This window comes from Microcaecilia unicolor, chromosome 6, assembly GCF_901765095.1.
Source record: "Microcaecilia unicolor chromosome 6, aMicUni1.1, whole genome shotgun sequence".
In the NCBI taxonomy this organism is placed as follows: Eukaryota; Metazoa; Chordata; class Amphibia; order Gymnophiona; family Siphonopidae; genus Microcaecilia; species Microcaecilia unicolor.
This window is the reverse complement of record NC_044036.1, coordinates 339414241-339436473: the sequence shown is the minus strand read 5'-3', so window position 1 is coordinate 339436473 and position 22233 is coordinate 339414241. Positions and strand designations below refer to the sequence as shown.

The window sequence follows — 22233 nt, the reverse complement described above, 5'->3', positions numbered from 1 at the left end:
AGGTGCTGTGATTTCAATGTAGGGGGCCCGGCCCGGTGGCAGACGGTTGATGACGGAGGGCGGGTGGGACTGTGGCGCCTTTTGCCCCTGCCCCCCCCCCCCCCCTCGGCTGCCCTGGGTGTGATTGATCATATACAAGCAATCTGCACACACTTTGCATTTTTAGGCACCCGAATGAACTAATGCATGCCAGGGAAAGCAATTCGTAAATGTACTCAATGCACATATGAATGTGAAGTTCTGCTTTTTCCTACATCACCATGCATGCAAAGAAACAAAACCAGGATTGGCTCCACTTGTCCTCAGTGGCATGGAGTCCTTGAATATCCCTGCCTGAATGCTTTTATTTCCCTTTACATTGCTTAACCTTAGCTGTGCCTTTGGCTGTTTGTGTGTCCAAACACCAGCCTCATTAAGTTCCTATTAACCCTTTGTAACATAAGACCCTTGGAACAATATCATGGCCGAGTTACGCAGATATTAAATACTACCACCAACGTGAACAGCAAGTGCTAATAACTTCTGTCCTGCCACCATTTTCACTCCTGGACTCCAGGCTTAGACGGGAAATTCTGGTACATTGCCAGCAATGGCAGCATCTGTAGTGACGGAGAGATGTCTGAAGACTTCTTCTTTGAGTTTCGGGAGCACGGTCGCGTTGCCATCCAAGGGAAAAATGGCAAATACTTGCGAGGAGACCAAGCGGGTACCCTGAAGGCTGATGCAGACACTGCGAATTACGCCACACTCTGGGAATATTGAAGGACAGTGGACTCTCTCATAGCATCTCATAGACCTAGAGTTGCTGTGGCTAAGACTTCGTCCCCGGGGTGACATAATGAGAAGGCAAGATCTGTGATGGAATAGTCTCATACAGCCATACGGGATTTCTGCCTGCATCATGACACTTGGCTGTGATTACATCTAAAAGAAGGTTTGAAGTGTGAGCTGTCCGTGGGTAGGAATGTGGTGCAGCACCTGTGGTGAAACTTTGCAAAGTTAAAAGAACAAAGCCTTGTCTTGCTTTACAAGAGATTGGATGTACTGTACGCACTGAGGCCCTCATGGTCAAAAGCAAACTCTGGCGCTAGAGGCTGTTAACGCCATACTAGCGCCAGAGTTTGCAGCCGACCCATGATCAGAGCCCTCGAGCACCTGAAACAGCGCACTCGAGGGCTCTCAGCGCAAGTAGCATGCAAATGCATGCTAATTGGCGCTTAACGCATTCATCCCCAATGATCAGCGACCAGCGCGCCAAAGATTGGGTCGCTGGCCGCAGCAAAATCAACGCCAGCTCCGAGCTGGCGTCAGATTTTGCGGATCATTGGGGAGGAATGGTGAGCCCTGTCCAGCATGCAGTTGCATGCTGGCAGGCCCCCGTTTCCCCCCAAGGCAACAGCACACGGGACTGGAGGTCCGGAGGACTGGAGGTCCCCCCCCCCCCGACGATACGAACCCCCCCCCGAAATCTTCGTGGCCGCCTCCGGCCAAGCGATGTCCCACCCTCCCACCAGCGCCGCGGGGGGGGGGGGAACTGGAGGTTCGGTGGGCCTCCAGCCCCCCAAACCCCAAGAAATCCTTGTGGCTGCTGTAATCTACCAACGAGGGGGGTGGGGCTGGAGGTCCACCCCAACTCCTCCCCCCCCCCCCGCGTTCTCCACAAATCCCTGGTGGTCCGTGGTGACACGTAACTCCACCTTCCCTCCTCCCTTTTGTTGGAGGAGGGACGCAGCCTGCATGCCTCCCTCCTCTTCCTTTCGACGCCGCTGGGCGGGGCTTCATACCATGTAAGGGAATCGCTCCCTTATATGGTATGTAGCCCCGCCCAGCGCATCCTAGGATGCAATGGGTGGGGCTGAGCGCCGCCATTTTGAAGCAGCGTCGAAAGGAAGAGGAGGGAGGCATGCAGGCTGCGTCCCTCCTCCAACAAAGGTAGGGGGGGCGGGAGGGAGGGAGGAGGGTGGGGTTACGTGTCACCACGGACCACCAGGGATTTGTGGAGAACGCCGGGGGGGAGGAGTTGGGGTGGGCTGGAGGTCCGGTGGACCTCTAGGCCCCACCCCCTGTCGATGGATCACAACGATTTCTGGGGGTTTAGGGGGCTGGAGACCCACCGATCCTCCAGCCCCCCCCCCCCCCCCCCCCGTCGCAGATGGCAGGGTAGGGCAGTGTTTCTTAAGCCGGCAACCAAGTCCTCTGGGGGTTCGTGGGGGGGGGGGGGGCTGGAGAACCACCGGATCTCCAGCCCTCCGTGAACATGGGGGGGGTGTCGTCGGGGGGACCGGAGGTCCACCGGACCTCCAGCCCCCCCCCCCCCCCATCACTGGGTGGGAGGGTGGGAGTCGGTTTGGCCGGCGGCGGCGGCGGCGGCCTCTTTGCTGGGGGATCGGCAGGCCACTTTGACAGTTTTGGGCTTTTGACAGCCCAGACCTGTCAAAGAAGTGCGGGAGGATTGTGCTGAGCGCATGCTCGGGCGCAATTCTCCCGCACTTCAACATGATAATCAAAGATAATAGCGCTGCTTAGATTTGCATGCATTATCTTTGATCATCGATGCAGAAAAGCCCTGCGCTGTCCCGGCGCTATTTTTAGGGCGCTGTTTGGAACAGCACGGGGCTTTTGATCATGAGGGCCTGAGTGCTTGGGGAAATTGGCAGACATCCAGTTTATTGCAGGGGCGTAGACAGACAGGAGATTTTGGGTGGGCCTAGGCAAGAAGTGGGTGGGCACCAAATGTTTTTTTTTTGTTTTTTTGTTACATTTGTACCCCACGCTTTCCCACTCATGGCAGGCTCAATGTGGCTTACATGGGGCAATGGAGGGTTAAGTGACTTGCCCAGAGTCACAAGGAGCTGCCTGTGCCTGAAGTGGGAATCCAACTCAGTTCCTCAGTTCCCCAGGACCAAAGTCCACCACCCTAACCACTAGGCCACTCCTCCACTGTTGCTACTATTTGAGATTCTACATGGAATGTTCCTATTCCACTAGCAACATTCCATGTAGAAGTCGGCCCTTGCAGATCACCAATGTGGCCGTGCAGGCTTCTGCTTCTGTGTACGTGCAGGACGTCAGACTCACAGAAACAGAAGCCTGCGCAGCCTTCTACATGGAATAGCAACATTCCATGTAGAATCTCCAATAGTATCTATTTTATTTTTTGTTACGTTTGTACCCTGCGCTTTCCCACTCATGGCAGGCTCAATGCGGCTTACATGGGGCAATGGAGGGTTAAGTGACTTGCCCAGAGTCACAAGGAGCTGCCTGTGCCTGAAGTGGGAATCGAACTCAGTTCCTCAGGACCAAAGTCCACCACCCTAACCACTAGGCCACTCCTCCCCCACCCCCACATCAAAAAAAAATATCTTAGCTGATGGGAAAATGCTTCTCTCCAGTCTCCACCTTGGTAGTCTGCAGCAGGCGTGCGCTGAAAGCTGAGCATGCGAAGGTGCCAGTATTGTGTTGGATGGGCCTGAGCCCTAAGTGGGTGGGCCCACCTGTGGCTACATCACTGGTTTATTGATATATAATTTCCTTTGCATTTATTCAGGTCTGTGATGATATGTTTGTGATTTTTATTGTGCAATGTGAAAGAGCCTCTTGATCTCGGAGGTGGAAGGTGCAAGCTGTGTCCTAGCAGAAGCTTTTAAAGCTAATGGAGGAAGGGAATAGTTAGCTGAAAAGATGCATTATCCATTATAGGAAATAAAGGAGACTTTTGTAAATGTGCATATTGAATCGGGATGTTCATTAATCTCATATGCAGGAAAATTCAAAATGACTCTGAATGTGATTCAGGGCCTGGCACTGGAGCCAGCCCTAAGAGGGAAGCTGCACCCAATGAATTCTCAGATTAGAGCAGTGATTTTCAACTGGGGTATGGGAGAAACCCCCTCCTTGTGTTCTATGCATGTCACCTATACAATAGTTGACTTCCAACACAGTAGGCTGCTGCTCCCACTCACTCTCAGGACACAAGTAAGGCACAGTGCCCCCATCGGGGTGCACGGAGCCGATCCTAACATGGCGCCGTGCCACGATGGGGGCATGCGCGAGGGTCCCCAGCGGGGTGCCGAGAAGGTCCAGCGGGAACTCTTGTCGCCGAGCGATGGTGCCCCGCTGGGATGGGTGGGGAATAGGGAGAGTATTTAACCCCAGTGAGGAAGCCCGGACGTCCTCTTACGACGCCCGGGCAGCAGACTGCACCCAGCCCCCCCTTCCCCAAAAGAAAGTGACAAGAAAGCTTATGTAATGTGTATTATGTCGCAGCTTTGGCGGGGTACCCAAGCCTGAAGGAGTAAGTTAAGCAGCCGGGATAGCTGCGCTTACGGTTGAGCTCCCTTGCTGTGCGGCGGGGAGCTCTGTATTTAGTCGATCAGCCTTGCTAATAGTGGCGGACTGGGTTGGCAAGTAAGCCTGAAGGTTGATTGGCTTGGGTATACCCAGGGTTATGATGTTTGTAATTCAAATAAAGCTGCGGCCAAGTTATGCCATTTAAGAAATCACTTGACTTGTGTTGTTTTTTGCTATCACATACTCCATTAAGCCCGAGGGATCTCGGCTGCCTATGTTATCCCCTGCCTCATCCAATAGGAGGCAGGAGGAAAACAAACCACAAAACATTGGGTCAGCTATAGCCATGGAGTTAACTGCAGGTCCCTGGCAAGAGCATATGCAAGGAGCAAATATACATATGCAGGGAATGGAGCCTGTGCGTGAATTGCTGAAGCTACCAGAATGTAAGGCTGAGGGTTTGTGTAGGAGGAGCCAAGGAAGCCAGAGTCCACTAAGATATGCAGAGGAAGTGGTTGCCAGTGGATGGGATGGAAGGGCAGAGAGGTGAATTCTGGATGGATAAAGTGCTAGGAGGCAGCGGCGGACCGGGGGGGTGGGGGCGGTCCGCCCGGGTGCACGCCGCTGGGGGGGTGCCGCGGCGCGCGCCTGTGGGCTCCGAGTTCACTACGCTAACTTCGCTGGTTCACTGCAGCTCCCTCCCTCTGCCCCGGAACAGGGAGCTGCAGCGAACCAGCGAAGTTAGCGTAGCGAACTCGGAGCCCACAGGCGCACGCCGCGGCACCCTCCCCCAGCGGCGTGCACCTGGGGGGGGTGTCATTTCGCCGGGGGGGGGGGGAGGTGTCATTTCACGGGGGGGGGGCACATCGGCGATCTGCCCTGGGTGTCATTGAGGCTAGGAACGCCACTGCTAGGAAGGAAGTGACTGCAAATGAATTGGGTGCCAGGGAAGGGACAAGATCTATAGATGGATATATAGGTGCCTGTAGCTAGATAGTGGGGGAGAGAGGTGATTTGCAGATGGACGGTGCTGTGGTTGGTGGGTTTTAGATAGATGTGGTGGTGGAAGTTGCAGGAGGATAGATGGATAGTGAGAAGAGAAGTGACTTAACAAGTAACATAGCCTTGGTTTTCACTACCAGTCCTTGAAGGCTTCCGACAGGTCAGGTTTTTACCCTAATGAATATGCATGAGTGAGATGTGCATGCTTACTGCCTCTTTGATGCTGCACATTCATTAGAGGTATTCTGAAAGCCTGCCCCATGGCAGCCCTCAAGGACTGGGACTGAAGACCAGTGAAGTAGAGGATGGTAGAAAAGGCCCATCCAGTCTGCCTAGCTTTTCTAGACCACATTGTGGAGCATAAGCCGGAAGGGCTTGACCTCTTCAAGGTCTGCCTCCAAATCCAGGTCAGCTTTTGTTCTTCCTTTCTGAGTCTCCAACATTCCATGAGCCTACAGGATTCCACACCCAAACCAAGATCAGCAAACTGTAATCATCAGGTGCCAAGGGGGAGCATTCTTTTCAGCAGGAGATTTTCGCTCCACCTCCAGAACCAACTGGCTGCTCTGCCCCCACTCCATCTCCTCCCTGCCAGCCCTGGGGTTTGAACAGCTACAAATCTCCACTGATACATCCTGCCTGTTAATCTCACACAGTAGGACGTGTCAGCCCTGAGATTTGAAGCTGTTTGCGGTCAAATACAGGCAGAGAAAAGGCTAAGCACTTGACTCCCAAGGCCCTGGATGTTTTGCAGAGTTTCCTGATTGTGGGCAGGAGATAGCCCTCTAAAGCAGGAGTCAGGCATTTGGCAGGTCTGAATAATCCAAGCAGCCACTAGGAGTGTGCATCAACAACATTTTCAGGAAATGTACAGACTTTCCCCTTTGATTTTCTGACACATTTTCAGTTCCTTTTATACATGTGCTTTACTAAAAACTTTTTTAATGTGCGTTAGAATGTTTTAATGCACACCAAGGGGTCACTTCTACAACCGAGTGCCTCAGTTTAGGTTCCCCAGCACCCAGGGATCCAGATTCTGTTATAGAATATTAGTGTAACCCAGAATCGGTGCCTAACAATTCGACACTCACAGTTCCACCAGCCACAGAACTAGCATCAGTTCAGGCATCTAAGTGCGACAGGGACAACGCACGTAGCTCTGTGGAAAGAGCCCAACCATGTGTTTGCTTCCTTTGCAAATACACAGCAGGTATTTGAAGGTGCCCTGCTTGAACTGTCATGGGTATGGATGTGGTTCATATGTTCACAATTGTTGGTATTCTAGACATTTACATGCACAAGAGGTGCATAATTGCAGGTCCTGGATTATAGATTTGCCCTTTAATTGACTTAACATGCATGAAATCATATATTAAGCTACATTAAATTGATGTAGCACACATTAACTTTTTAAAAGCATGTTCACTGCCAGCTCAAAGGATTGCGGCACCCTGAGCCATCTGCATCAGCGCCTTCTTACCCCTGCATAGGTGCCCCTCCTCCCTCTCTGATTGGCTCTATCTCTCTCCCTATCATTGTCCCACATCTCTTGCCCCCTCCCCCAGGGCAGAGGCATAGCCAGACTCCGTATTTTGGATGGGTCCTTCCACACACACGTGCTCCCTCCCCCCAACCACACACCACAAATACCTTCCTGGAGCTATTTTTTAAGAACATAAGAGGGGGTTTTTTCCCACCTACCCCACATCTTCTCCCTCTCCTCTGCGGCGTCCCGGCATCTGCGCTCCTGTCTCTGAACTCCATCCTTCCCCTATGTCAGTACTGGTGTCCTCGGCGCCCGCAGCAATTCATTCTCGCTGCTTGCGCCGGCCCCACAGACTTCCATCTGCCATGTTCCGCCTTAGCTGAAATCATTGCCTGTTTTCTGTCTGGCAGAATGCGGCAGATGGAGGCCTGCGGGGCCAGCGCAAGCAGCGAGAATGAACTGCTGCAGGCACCGAGGACAGCTGTACCGACACCGAGGAGGGAAGGGGTTCAGAGACCAGAGTGCAGATGCTGGGACGCCGCGGAGGAGATGGGGGAAGAGAGCAGTGTAGTGCTGCAGCTGGGTGGGCCCGAGCCAAGATTGGGTGGGCCTGTGCCCTCCCAGGCCCACCCTTAGCTACGTCACTGCCCCAGGGTCCAATGTCCCTCCTCTCACTCAACTCCCACCCCATGCCCCACAACAGCGATTTACTTATGCAGCCTGTGGCTGGCCCTGGAGTGTTCCCTCTACCATGTCCCTCTTCCTTCCCCCCCCCCCCCCCCCCCATCTCATGACATAACTTCCTGTTTTGCATGAGCAAGCTCAGTGCAGGCTACCCCTGAGGTTGCATGCAGTCAGTGTGGTTATTGTGTTGATTGGTGAAGTCATAGTTGCTGATTTCTGTTCAAGCAAAGTGGTGGCAGCCCAGGCTGCTTGACTTGGACGGGGAGGTAGGGGGCGGGAACATAGGGAGCCTTAACCCTAACGCCAACTCAGCTGGCATAGGGTTAAGGTGCTATTCCGCCCTTTTGAACAGAGCGCTGTTCTCTGATCATAGGGGCAAAATTCCGCTCTTGCCTGGCACGGGCGCTGTTTGACCCATTGATCATACGTGCGAAGGTAAATGCGGTGGCTAGTCTGGCGCTAATGACCTCTAGCGCCTGCATTTACCTTTGATCATCGGGGCCTATAGGTCCTATAGCAGCCATTTCAATGGGTAAATTTCCTACTGCTTTGGAGCATAACCAGGATTGCCAAACAGTCTCCCTCCTGGCAGCTCTGGATGCAGGTGAAAGGTATTCCAAATAGCGGCGTAAAAATACCTCCGGAACAGCGCAGAAGAACAACGCTCTAATGCTCAATGCTAATGAGATGCAAATATTTATTTATTTATTTGTTACATTTGTATCCCACATTTTCCCACCTATTTGCAGGCTCAATGAGTCTTACAGAATAAATCCCTTGGGGGAGAAAAAAAAGGTTTTACACGTTTAAGTTTCCACATTGAATGAAACATTTTCTTTACAGTGGAATTTACTTGGGTCTCAAGTGTAAGATTGCGGTCAATTGTAACGCCTAGGATTTTGAGACTATCTGAAACGGGGAGGGTATGATCTGAGGTGATTATGGTTGATTATATAAACAGGCTCATAACGGTGAGCATTAGGGAGTTCAGTGGGAGGACTGTGCTGGCACATGCGCAGAGGAATTCCGCGGTAAGCTCGGCTCCTGTACACATACACCTGGTAAAACCCAAACGTCAACCACACATTGGTCTCTGTTTTCTGCGGCCTAAATATGTGTTTTTAATTTAATTTTATTTTTTTAACCTTGGATGCTTAAATTTAGACACAGGAAATGGACGCCAATGTCTGCTTTCACTTTGGGTGTTTAAAATTTTTTTTTAGCATGGACACTTTAAATTGAGCTGCAGGAAATAGACCTCAACGTGTGCTTTCCTTGGGTCTGCACAGGCAGATTATGCAGAAAGAATCATCAGAGAAGCATTGGAATCTGGGAAATCCTCTCTTCCAATACCCAACGCCTGCTCCGACCTGGCATTATATTTTGCAGCGGTAAGGCAGTTTTATTTCGGGAGCTCTTTTCTCAGCACTGGGAGGAATACAAAATGACCTCATTAACATGAGCTTGACTACATTAGCATGCTGCTTGGGTTGCTGGCCTGTGCGCTCCTTTGTTCCCCCGCTCCGGGCCTCTGAACATTCTGCACAGGTAAATGCGGGGGCACTAGTATGGCATTAATGGGCCTCTAGAACCTATGTTTACTCTTGAGCATCATGGGGGCCCTTGTGTCTGTGTCCTGTAACTTGCCTAGAGCTCAGTGGGCTGCAGTGCACCCCTGGGATACCTGGAGCCAGCCTACAGTGCTGTTCTGCTGATTCAAAAACGTTTCTCTTGTTTACAGGCTACTCAGAGCACTTAAGCATAGTGCTGCCAACAGAATTATCACCTGCTAAATGCTGCACCTCATATTTTCTGCTTATGGGTCACGTGGCATTTCACATACTAATGTCCGATAGCACCTATAAGCTTTAGTAAAAAGGCCTCTTAGAACCTTCTCAGGATGAATTGTGACTATGGGCCGCAAAAGACCGTTAGTTCCTGAGAAATAAAACGTAGAATTTAGTCGTTTCTCCAGACCTTGCAGAAACAAAACCTAGAACAGCACCCTCAAATCAGGGAGGAGATTTAGACAGATTTGTGCAGAATATTAAAAGCCCTTCTGTCTCTCTGCCCCAGTCAGTGAAAGATTTTTATCACTGCAAAGGCTCTATGTGTGCTAGTGTCTGTGTACATGTAAGTAAGAATGTGCATAGAAATTCCAAGTTATCCAGTTCCAAGGTTGGAGCTTTCGGGATAGTCCTTGATTTCTGACCCCCCCCCCCCCCCCCATCTGTTGCATTATGGGACTTGCACTCCTGATTTCAATGGGCAGAATCAAGCACTACAAATCCCACACTGCTTTGGGATGTAAGTTCAAAACCAGAACTGGCCATAATGTCTCCAGCCTGGAACTGGGTAATTTGGCATTTCTGTGTGAGTATCATGGATATGTGGATGTATATTCAGGTGTGTGAGTGTCTGCGTTATACACACCGCCACAGTGATGCTACTACCAACAGCCCCCTAATCTGAATTTGCTGTTTTGTAGCGCTGGGACGGCCTTGATAAAGCTCTGCTTTGAAGTCCAAGGCTGCCATATCTGAGTTGCTGTCAGCCTCCCACCTTGAACTGTGGGAGCCCTCAGAGCTGCCTTCTCATACTTTCCTTCCTAAAATGGAAATCACTCTGCTCCAGTGCTCTTGGCAGGAGGTGGGTTATGTTTTGCTGTTGTTTCTTCAATGCCGAATTAGAAATCTTCATGATTCATCCTATTCTTAGATTGGAGAAAGATGCACGGTATCCCTCCCTTCACTCTTGTCATCAGTCCTCTCCTTTGGCTATCTAAGGGAAAAAAATGGCATTGTTTAAGAAAACTGCAGTGCTGGGAAACTGGTAACTCTTCACTAGCTCAGACAAAGGTCAGAGGCAAGGAGACTTCCCCATTCGCCTATGAAATGAGATGTTTTTTCCTGGGAGTTTCTCTGATCTGTGGCCAAGTATTCCCCGCACACCTTTCGGAGCAGAAAGCCACCCTAAATAATAACAAGGCACGTCCCAAGCTCTTGCAATGAAACTAGGTGTCTCTCAGCACTGGTGTTTGACTTTTGTTAGCAGCTTGGAATGAGACTTAGTTCCTACACGCCAGCCACGTGTGGTGTGTGTCTCTTCAGGTTGAGGACCTTTTAACCTTCCCCTGGCTTATTCAAAGCTGGAGTCATAGGCAGCCTGAAGCTGCCATTGGCAGAGAAAGTTTCCTTCTGCCCATAAATGGCCATCTACACAGCTGGATGAACAGGTGTTTGTCACTGCAGCTGGATCTACTGCAGAAAGGCAACAATTGTAGTGGGTCATTGGAGCCGACTCTGGGGGTGCTTGAGCACCCCCAATACTGAGAAAATTCCCTGTATGTGTCCAGGGAGGGGTTATTTCCATTGGGTTTAGCACCCCCAATAATTTTGAAAAGTTGGCTCCTATGTAGTGAGTGAGAAACCTTTGGAATTATAATTTGGGACTTCATAGTCCAGAGTTTGACATAGCCCTGCTGTGGGATTTCAGGCAGAAAGCGGCTGTGAAGTGTTGCATCAAGCTGTATAGTCTTTTTGCTTCCTGCATATTTGTCTTGTAAAAAAATAATAATATGACAAGGAACGAGAGAAAAATTTAGGCAATGTGAACCCAACGGTGAGTAAATACTCCGCACTGTGCTCTTGGCCAGTGATTCAGCAGCATCTTAAATGAGAGGCTGCACCTGAGGAATCCCAGCTATGTACTGGAGACTGGACGTGCAAGGCACCAGCCTTTTCTTGCTGTGTATCCTGGGAGTTAGGCTCTCAGGCCCAATCCCCAGACTCTGCCCCTACCCCTCAGCTTTCACAGGCTGCATGGAAGGTGCTCAGAGGCAGCAAAAGCTACTGTCTGTAGAGTCCTGTGTAGTTTCCAAAAATACTAGGACTAGGGGGCATGCGATGAAACTACAGTGTAGTAAATTTAAAACAAATCGGAGAAACTTTTTCTTCACCCAACGTATAATTAAACTCTGGAATTTGTTGCCGGAGAAAGTGGTGAAGGCGGTTAGCTTAGCAGAGTTTAAAAAGGGATTGGACGGTTTCCTAAAGGACAAGTCCATAAACCGCTACTAAATGGACTTAGGAAAAATCCACAATTCCAGGAATAACATGTATAGAATGTTTGTACGTTTGGGAAGCTTGCCAGGTGCCCTTGACCTGGATTGGCCGCTGTCATGGATAGGATGCTCGATGAACCCTTGGTCTTTTCCCAGTATGGCATTACTTATGTACTTATGTACTCCCAGGAGATCTCAAAAGAGGTAGAGCAGGACCAACCCAACCCTAAGAAAAACAATGCAACTTTATGCATTCTAAAGGGAAAGAGTTATTCTGAATAACAACATGGGAAAGAGGAGCTACAAAGTAGAATGATACCCAGAAAAGATGCATTGGCATAGGTACTTTCAGAACTTAGCTGAGTTGTCCTCAGATATCTGGAATAAGAGGAAGACACAGAAAATACAGAAGTACTGCTATACTGGGTCAGACCAAAGGTCTATCTAGCTCAGTAGTGGCCAATCCAGGTTACAAATACCCAGCAGGATCAAAAAGTAGCGACGTTCCATGCTACCTACCCCCAGGGGGTTTGTGAACTTTCTCCAAAGAGGTTTGCACAAATTCCTGGAGAAAAAGTCTATAAATTGCTATTACAGTAGACCTGGGGAAAGCTACTCCTTATCCCTGGGGTACGTAGCGTGGAATCTTACTACTCTGTGGGATTCTGCCGGGTACTTGTGACCTTCATTAACCCCTTCTGGAATCGGGATACTGGGCTTGGTGGACCTTTGGCCTGACACAGTAGAGCAGTACTTACGTAAGAAGACACGTACCTATGAAACAGATTTAGAGGGGTTTTTTTACAGATCAAGTCCTGCTTGAAATATTACAGCAGGAATGGAGAAAGGCTCATGATGACAAAGGCCATTGTAAAAACACATATGTATAATAAAGCTGGTTCTTGGATGCTGTGGGCTGTGGTGGGTGTCCAGTGGAAAATGAAATCATCTGTCGCCTACCCTTGGGGGCTCAGAGAAGCATGCAATTCAGTGTCATCAGTGGGGTGTAATGATACAGCACTGATGACAATTGAGTTCATCATACCCTTGTCTTTACCAGTGCTAGGTAACAGGATGCGTGCTTCCCTTGACTTTTTCATATTGATGGAGGGAGGGAACGTAGGTGATGGTCATCTCTTTCATTAGCCAACCTTTCTTCATAACAAAAAAAGATGGAATGTGTTTGATAAAATGTAAGTTGGAAAGGGATGGCCAGTTCTAGGAGGGGGCAAGCATGACAAAGCTGAGCAATGCCATTGATGCAGAGCTTCAGGGCTCCTGGTAGTAGGTGGGCTTATGCCTTAGTTTCTGCTTCAGGCCCTAACCATGGCCCTGAGGAAGTGCTATTCAGTTCTTGCTTCAAGGTGGGGGAGCAGGGTGGTTGTCTGGGTACCACGTGAAGAGGGGTGCCCCCATCCTCACTGATGCCAAATGCCCGAGGAGGAAGGAGAGAAAGTAAGTTTGTATGTGAGCCAGGAGAGGAAGCCTGCAGGCCCCACCCCAATCCAGGAGAGGTGGGAGAGGCAGAGAAGGTCTGTACACACCCCACCAGGGGTGGGTATCGGCCAGGGAGGATGTGGAAAATGTTTCCTGGGCAGTTTCTATCTAGGGCTCCACTGATCCCACAGTCAGCCCTGTGCTTACTGATGTGATTTTGAAGTCAAATGGGACAGAACATAATTCCCCTTCCGTGCCTTGTTTCTTTTACATGTTTTCTCATGATGGGAGCACTGGAAGCACCATGGGAGCTATGGGGATTCTAAGAGAAACCAATTCTGTCAGTCTTTATTACCAGCTCAGGATTCCATCTTGTTCTGGGATTTTTCAGTGAGTGCTAAATCTCGCATTCTTATGCCAAGGAGTTATTTATTTGAGTTGCTTGACTCTGCCCTTTGCCACCGATGGAAGCTTATTGAGAACTGAAACAATGGCAGAGGGATTAGAACTTTGATAGTTATAACCATGGGTTCTCTGCGCATGTTGCTGGATTTGCTGACACAGTGTACTCTAGCTCCCCAGCAGCCAGGACCCCTGTTAATGTGAGGTTTTGTTTTACTGTACATCCTTATTTCTTAGAGGATAGTCTGTTACATGATTTTCTATCGTGCTCCACTGTAAATAAATAAATACTTTCTAATAGATCTCTGTTAGGCACCAAATGCCATCAATATGCCATTTTCCATCACTACTAAATTACATAATGTTTGATTCACAAAGCACCTCCTATCATGACCTCATCTTGCAATACTCTGTTATACACTCATCGAAGACAATCTTCAAAATCCTTTATCTGCCTCTCACCGAGCACGTGTTCCTGGGAGCAGGACTGGGGCGGGGATTTTATTACAGAGAAGCAGAGAAAAATGTAGGCAGATAAAGACCAATTGGCCTAACCAGTCTGCCCATCCACGCCATCTACTCTCCCTATCACTCCCTTAGAGATCCTGTGGACATCTTAAACTCTCTTGAATTCAGATACTGTTTTCGTCTCCACCCAGGGGCGTAGCCAGACAACAGATTTTGGGTGGGCCTAGGCAAGAAGTGGGTAGGCAACATGTCTTCTCCCCCACCACCAAAAAATATATATATATTTCAGCTGGCGGGAAAACACTTCTTTCCACCTTGGCAGTCTGAAGCAGGCATGCGCTGAAAACTGAGCATGTGCAGGTGTCGGTATCGTGGAGAGTAGCGTTTTCATTACCATCAGGGGGAAGTCTTCAGCTGGCGGAGCTTGAGATTCCCATCAGCTACCGCTAAATTGTGCTACTGTTGGGTGGGCCTGAACCCTAAGTGGGTGGGCCCTGGCCCACCCAGGCCCACCTGTGGCTACGCCACTGTCTCCACCACTTCCACTGGGAAGCCATTCCACAAATTTACCACCCTTTCTGTGAAGAAGTATCTACTCAGGTTACTTCTGAGTCTATCCCCTTTCACCTTCATCCTATGCCCCCGTGTTCTAGAGCTTCCTTTCAATTGAAAGAGATTTGCCTCCTGTGCATTTATGCCACAGAAGGTACTTAAGTGTCTGTCTCATATCTCCCCTCCCGTCTTTCTTCCAAAGTATACATATTGAGATTTTTAAGTTTGTTCCCATATGCTTTATGATGACGACCACTGACCATTTTAGTAGCCATCCTCTGGACTAGGGTTACCATATGTCCGGTTTTACCATATGTCCGGTCTTTTTGAGGACACCGCGGGGCGTTCGGGTGGATTTTGCCAGACTGCCCGTTTGTCCAGGTTTGCGGGCAGGCTGACTTGCGGGTGGGCCTCAGGGTGTCCTGTCCTCCCCTCCCCTCCTGTACCTTATCGTCGTGCCCTGGTGGTCTAGTGGCCTCCGGGGCAAGAAAGAGCCCCTCTTTCCTGCCCGGCACTGCCTCAGACCTCTCACTTCTGATGCTACTTCAAAATGGCTGCCGAGAGTTCAAGCAGCGGCCTCACAACACTTCAACAAAAGAGGTAGGTGGCCATATAAGCCTGGATACCTAATGCTGGTGGCTGGACATGGCTCAGCATTGACTAGCTAGGGATAACACTGGCTGAATATCTCCCTCATACCTTTTATATGTGTGCAGTTATAAAATTATTCTCATTGTCGGTACAACATCATAGTGTGGTGCTGAGAGCCTAGGGCTGCAAAATACAGATACAAGGGCCCCCCCCCCCCCCCCAGTCTCTGCTCCCTCGCTGGCTGTGTTATAGATCTTATAGAGATGCTATGAAATTGTGCATGATAGGACCGGAAGTCACTGTGAGCTTCACAATTACTATACTGAGATCTGATGAGCTACAACCATCTCCCCCCCCCTCCCCCACCGCTGCCTTCTCCTCCAGTGGTCAGTGTACATCAGACCAGATATGGATCCATGCAGCAAGTCTGGGATGGAAAGGGGCAAGACAAGTCCGAGGAACGCCTCCCCTTCTACTCTGCTGTTCTAATTCTGTATTTATCCACAGAGGGCCGGGGGAGGGAGGGAGGGAAGAAAGAATGAAGGAAGCAGAAAATGAGGGGCAGAGGGCAGAACAGGGGATGAAGGAGCCAGAAGGAGGAAGATCTGCTATTTTGGAGCCTGTCAGGCTGGCGTTCTGCACAATGTGTGCAGTAATACAGCAGGAATGTCAGGCAGGCACTGTCCCTCCTGGGTACTGCTGGAGAAGGAGGGAGCTGGGAGGAAAACAGAGGGAGTCCACCGAGCAAAACCGGCAATTTCACCTTATAAGGAAAGAGCTGGTGAGGAGGGAGTCACTGGGATGTGTTGGAAAGCAGCAATTTTCATTTTCTTGACTTTCTAGTTTACTTGCTTGGTGCTCAGAGCTCTGTGCCTGCAGCCATTGTAAAGAAGCAGCATGTCGGTGATGTTATGGTGCAGTCCCTGCCATGTGCAAATGGAAAGAAATCTGAAAGGTTTGAGAAACCCATGCTCTTGGGACCATATCAGTTGAGAAGAAGTAGCACTGCTAAGAAGCCACCAGAAAATATCAGCTCCATCAGTTCACAGCTCTGTCACCTGCCCTGCAGCACTCTGCAGTTCCAGTACTGAGACCCTCACAAACAGCCCTGTGAATGCGCCTCACTCCTGGATCCCGACACTCACTGCTGTTCCAGTACCGAGAGAACCCCTCATAAACAGCCATGTGAATGCACCTTACTCCTGCCCCACAGCACTCCCTGCACTTCCAGTACTGAGACCCTCACAAACAGCCCTGTGAATGCGCCTCACTCCTGCCCCGCAGCACTCACTGCTGTTCCAGTACCGAGAGGACCCCCATAAACAGCCCTGTGAATGCGCCTCACTCCTGGATCCCAACACTCACTGCTGTTCCAGTACCGAGAGGACCCCCATAAACAGCCCTGTGAATGCGCCTCACTCCTGGATCCCAACACTCACTGCTGTTCCAGTACCGAGAGGACCCCCATAAACAGCCCTGTGAATGCGCCTCACTCCTGCCCCGCAGCACTCACTGCTGTTCCAGTACCGAGAGGACCCCCACAAACAGCCCTGTGAATGCGCCTCACTCCTGCCCCGCAGCACTCACTGCTGTTCCAGTACCGAGAGGACCCCCATAAACAGCCCTGTGAATGCGCCTCACTCCTGGATCCCAACACTCACTGCTGTTCCAGTACCGAGAGGACCCCCATAAACAGCCCTGTGAATGCACCTCACTCCTGCCCCGCAGCACTCACTGCTGTTCCAGTACCGAGAGGACCCCCACAAACAGCCCTGTGAATGCGCCTCACTCCTGGATCCCAACACTCACTGCTGTTCCAGTACCGAGAGGACCCCCATAAACAGCCCTGTGAATGCGACTCTGTATCCCAACACTCACTGCTGTTCCAGTACCGAGAGGACCCCCACAAACAGCCCTGTGAATGCGCCTCACTCCTGGATCCCAACACTCACTGCTGTTCCAGTACCGAGAGGACCCCCACAAACAGCCCTGTGAATGCGCCTCACTCCTGGATCCCAACACTCACTGCTGTTCCAGTACCGAGAGGACCCCCATAAACAGCCCTGTGAATGCGACTCTGTATCCCAACACTCACTGCTGTTCCAGTACCGAGAGGACCCCCACAAACAGCCCTGTGAATGCGCCTCACTCCTGGATCCCAACACTCACTGCTGTTCCAGTACCGAGAGGACCCCCATAAACAGCCCTGTGAATGCGACTCTGTATCCCAACACTCACTGCTGTTCCAGTACCGAGAGGACCCCCATTAACAGCCCTGTGAATGCACCTCACTCCTGCCCCACAGCACTCCCTGCAGTTCCAGTACTGAGACCCTCACAAACAGCCCTGTGAATGCACCTCACTCCTGCCCCGCAGCACTCACTGCTGGTCCAGTACCGAGAGGACCCCCATTAACAGCCCTGTGAATGCACCTCATTCCTGCCCCACAGCACTCCCTGCAGTTCCAGTACTGAGACCCTCACAAACAGCCCTGTGAATGCGCCTCACTCCTGCATCCCAACACTCACTGCTGTTCCAGTACTGAGAGGACCCCCATTAACAGCCCTGTGAATGCACCTAACTCCTGCCCTGCAACACTTCCTGTTCCGGTACGGAGACTCCCACATACAGTGCTGTGAACGCACCTCACTCCTGCACTGTAGCAACCCACTCTTTTATTTCTTAATTCAGTGCACAGCCGTCAAGTCGTCTTTTATAACTGGAAACTATTGGGCAACTATTTCTCCTTCCTCTTCCTTCTTCCTACAAAATTATGAACTGACTCCCTCCCTTTCACACAGGTATGTGTACAAACTGTGTGACTCTGGTGTGGATGGTGATTTCATAACATAGATTGCTGTCCGCTAGAATCTGTCAAACTCATGCCATTTGTCACAAAACTCTGAAGCAAAAGATTGACACATTAACCATAAGTACATAAGTAATGCCACACTGGGAAAAGACCAAAGGTCCATCGAGCCCAGCATCCTGTCCACGACAGCGGCCAATCCAGGCCAAGGGCACCTGGCAAGCTTCCCAAACGTACAAACATTCTATGCATGTTATTCCTGGAATTGTGGATTTTTCCCAAGTCCATTTAGTAGTGGTTTATGGACTTGTCCTTTAGGAAACCGTCCAACCCCTTTTTAAACTCTGCTAAGCTAACTGCCTTCACCACATTCTCCGGCAACGAATTCCAGAGTTTAATTATGCATTGGGTGAAGAAATATTTTCTCCTATTTGTTTTAATGTACTACACTGTAGTTTCATCGCATGCCCCCTAGTCCTAGTATTTTTGGAAAGTGTGAACAGACGCTTCACATCCACCTGTTCCAGTCTACTCATTATTTTATATACCTCTATCATGTCTCTCCTCAGCCGTCTCTTCTCCAAGCTGAAAAGCCTTAGCCTCCTTATTCTTTCTTCATAGGGAAGTCGTCCCATCCCCGCTATCATTTTAGTCACCCTTCACTGCACCTTTTCCAATTCTACTATATCTTTCTTGAGATGCGGCGACCAGAATTGAACACAGTACTCAAGGTGCGGTCGCACCATGGAGTGATACAATGGCGATACAATTAACCATGTACAGAAATAACATCCTGCAAACTATCAGGAGTGTCCAAGCTGGACTTTCACTCCTAGTGCTCCCGTCCTGCCCACTCTGCCACCAGCTGCCACAGGAGAGACAGTGTGCCCCCTCTCCCTTGCACCCTGTGTGCCCTCGGGATGGCCCTGGAAATTACCTCAATAGACCTTTCTTTTGTTGCAAAAGCAACAGCTATGCAACAGCCTAGGACTGTCCCAAACTGTGTTTGCACAGTTGGCTTGGGGTTTGTTACTAAGTTTTAGGACATGTGCATGAAATGTATTCATTTTATTTATTTATTTGTAGCATTTGTACCCCACATTTTCCCACCGATTTGCAGGCTCAATGTGGCTTACATTTGCCGTAACACCTATGCTTGGAACAACCTTCCTGAACCCTTACGCCAAGCCCCCTCCCTGCCCGTCTTCAAGTCTTTGCTTAAAGCCCACCTCTTCAATGCTGCGTTCGGCACCTAACCCTTACCGTTCAGTGAATCCAGACTGCCCCAATTTGACTGCCCCTATCGGACCGACCGTTCACTTGTCTATTAGATTGTAAGCTCTTTGAGCAGGGACTGTCTCTCTTTGTTAAATTGTACAGCGCTGCGTAACCCTAGTAGCGCTCTAGAAATGTTAAGTAGTAGTAGTAGTAATGGTGGTTGCCATTTCCGGGTTACGAATGGTATTTCTTTAAGGTGCATACATACATGGTAACATACATAAAACATTATGGAATAGTTTATGGTATATGCATATACCATGTGCATACATACATGGTGAAGAGGAATACATTATAGTGTTGCATGAAGGTATTTGACAGGGCTCTTATCTTATGGGATTGGGGTCCACTTCAGATTCAGGCACTAAGGGTGAAAGCTTGGCTCTTCAACCAGGCCTTTAATGGAAGAAGTAACTAACTTTTTAGTCTCTCACACACACAAGGAGTGACACGGGCTGCACATACTGCATCAGGACATGTTTATCCATCTCTTGGACCTCATGTGCACCTTTCGTTAAATTAGACACCTTCCTTTCTAACTCCTCTTACTCTCTTACCTATCTTTATGTTCCGTCTTTGCTTTTCGCTACACTGTCTATTAAAATGTTTTATGATGTATTGTGTTGTCATTGCAAGTAGTATACCATGCCATACTTTGTATTGTTATTTGAATATTTTTACTGTTGTAATTGTCTATTGCTTATGTTTGATTTATTCCTACTGTAACCCGCCTTGAGTGAATTATTTCAAATAGGCAGTAAATAAATCCTAATAAATAAATTAATACAATAAATGTAACAAACCCTTTTTGTGTGTAACATGCTGATTTATATGCATACAAATTAGGTCATGCAAAAGAGCACACTTGCTCATGGGGTAAGTAGGGGTATACTTGTAAGGAGACATTCTCAGGAGAGGAGTCTGGGTGGAGAGTGGGCAGAATCACTATTTATGCATATATTGTATTAAATAGGCACATACCTTATGCATTGGCATTTAGGTCTGCAGGTGTAGATGTTGACCCCCTCAGTCGAAGTGCTATTTCTGTACAAGTTGGGCTAAAAATTGTATAAAGGCCCAATATTTAGGCTACGGTAGGCCGCTGAACTAACCTCGGATATTTACATAGGAACATAGTAAATGACGGCACATAAAGACCTGAACGGTCCATCCAGTTTGCCCAACAAGATAAACTCATTTTACATGGTATGTGGTGCTTTATATGTATACCCGAGTTTGATTTGTCCTTGCCTTTCTCAAGGCACAGACCGTAAAAGTTTGCCCAGCACTGTTCTTGAACTTTCCATACCTATTCAGTTACGATCAGGGGGTAGACCGTAGAAGTCTGCCCAGCACCAGTTTTGCTTCCCAATTACCGGAGTCGCCACTCAATCTCCGCTAAGATTCCGTAGATCCATTCCTTCTAAACAGGATTCCTTTGTGTTTATCCCACGCATGTTTGAATTCCATTCCCGTTTTCATCTCTACCACCTCCCGCGGGAGGACATTCCACGTATCTACCACCCTTTCCGTAAAAAGATACTTCCCGACATTACTCCTGAGTCCGCCCCCCCCCCCCCTTCAACCTCAATTCATGTCCTCTAGTTCTACCGCCTTCCCGTCTGCGGAAAAGGTTCGTTTGCGGATTAATACTTTTCAAATATTTGAACTGTAAACATATTTAATGCCGAGACATGCGTTGGCTCCCAGCATCCAGGTATGACCCCGATGACTGATATTCAGACCAATGACCAGTTAATTCACTGCATAAAGTCAGCACAATTGCTTTGCTGTCCTGCAATTACTTAGCCAGTTACTGGACTGAAATTCACTGCTAACTGGCTAAGTTTCTGGTCTGCCCTAACTCCGCCCCTGGACCACCCACAAACTAGCTGATTTCAGCATATTTATTTATTTATTTAGTTTGTTTATTATTAGGATTTATTTACCGCCTTTTCAAGAAGTTCACTCAAGAATAAGTCAAACATAAGAAACAGACAATGACAGCAGTAAAAATATTATTATTATTATTATTTATTGCATTTGTATCCCACATTTTCCCACCTCTTTGCAGGCTCAATGTGGCTTACAATACATCATGAATGGTGGAAATATATAACAGAATATACATTTAGTATTACATAAGGATATTGGGTAACATGATAATGATGAAACATGATAGTAGTGTAGTAAGCAAATATTATAAGACAATTCTGGATATATGTGTAGGAGTTCACATTTGTTGATCTTTGTGGTATGCCTTGTTGAAGAGATGGGTCTTCAGTAGTTTGCGGAAGTTAGTTAATTCATAGATCGTTTTCAGGCTACGCGGCAGTGCGTTCCAGAATTGTGTGCTCAAGTAGGAAAAGGTTGACGCGTGCGTTAGTTTGTATTTTAGACCTTTACAGTTGGGGAAGTGAAGATTAAGGAATGTGCGGGATGATTTTTTGGCATTCCTGGGTGGTAAGTCTATCAGGTCTGACATGTAGGCTGGGGCATCTCCGTGAATGATTTTGTGAAGTAGGGTACATATTTTGAACGTGATGCGTTCTTTAAGTGGGAGCCAGTGTAGCTTTTCTCGTAGGGGTTTCGCACTTTCATATTTTGTTTTTCCGAACATGAGTCTAGCTGCAGTGTTCTGAGCTGTCTGAAGTTTCTTGATTATTTGCTCTTTGCAGCCAGTGTATAGTGCGTTGCAGTAGTCTAGATGACTGAGTACCATTGATTGTACCAAGTCGTGTATTCAAATAACAACACAAAGTATGGCATAACATGCTACATTGCACTGTTAACACAATATGCTATAAAATATTTTATTAGACAACATAGGTATAAACATAGGTTAGAGGCCCTTGGACTAGCTTCCACATTTGCTTCTGCGGGATGTTCGGAGCTCGCCATGCTAAACAGGACCATTAATATTCCTCCCCAATGCTCAGTAGGCAGTGCACCAAACAAGGGTGCTGCTCCCGTGACAAATCTTATGCCAGCTCAGAGCTGACATCAGGGTTTGCCAAGGCATTGGGGAGGAATGGGGAGACCCTGTTCAGCATGCATTTACATGCTTCCAGGTCCCCCACCATCCCCAAGGATGTTGAGGGTCTCCAGGCCCCCATCCGCCCCCCAAAATAACATTTAAACCTGCCACCCCCTTCAAAATGCTTTAACACT

At 48.9% G+C, this 22233-nt stretch overlaps 1 protein-coding gene across 1 annotated transcript in view; it reads left to right on the top strand.

The window, feature by feature from the left end:
• The window catches only part of FSCN2 (fascin actin-bundling protein 2, retinal), a 40773-nt gene extending 39718 nt beyond the window's left edge, over window positions 1-1055 (top strand). The window contains exon 5 of the mRNA XM_030206584.1: window positions 557-1055. Coding sequence (XP_030062444.1) covers window positions 557-762 — 206 coding nt within the window. The 3' untranslated portion in view covers window positions 763-1055. The remainder of the gene's footprint in view (window positions 1-556) is intronic.
• The last annotated feature ends 21178 nt before the right edge of the window (window positions 1056-22233 follow it).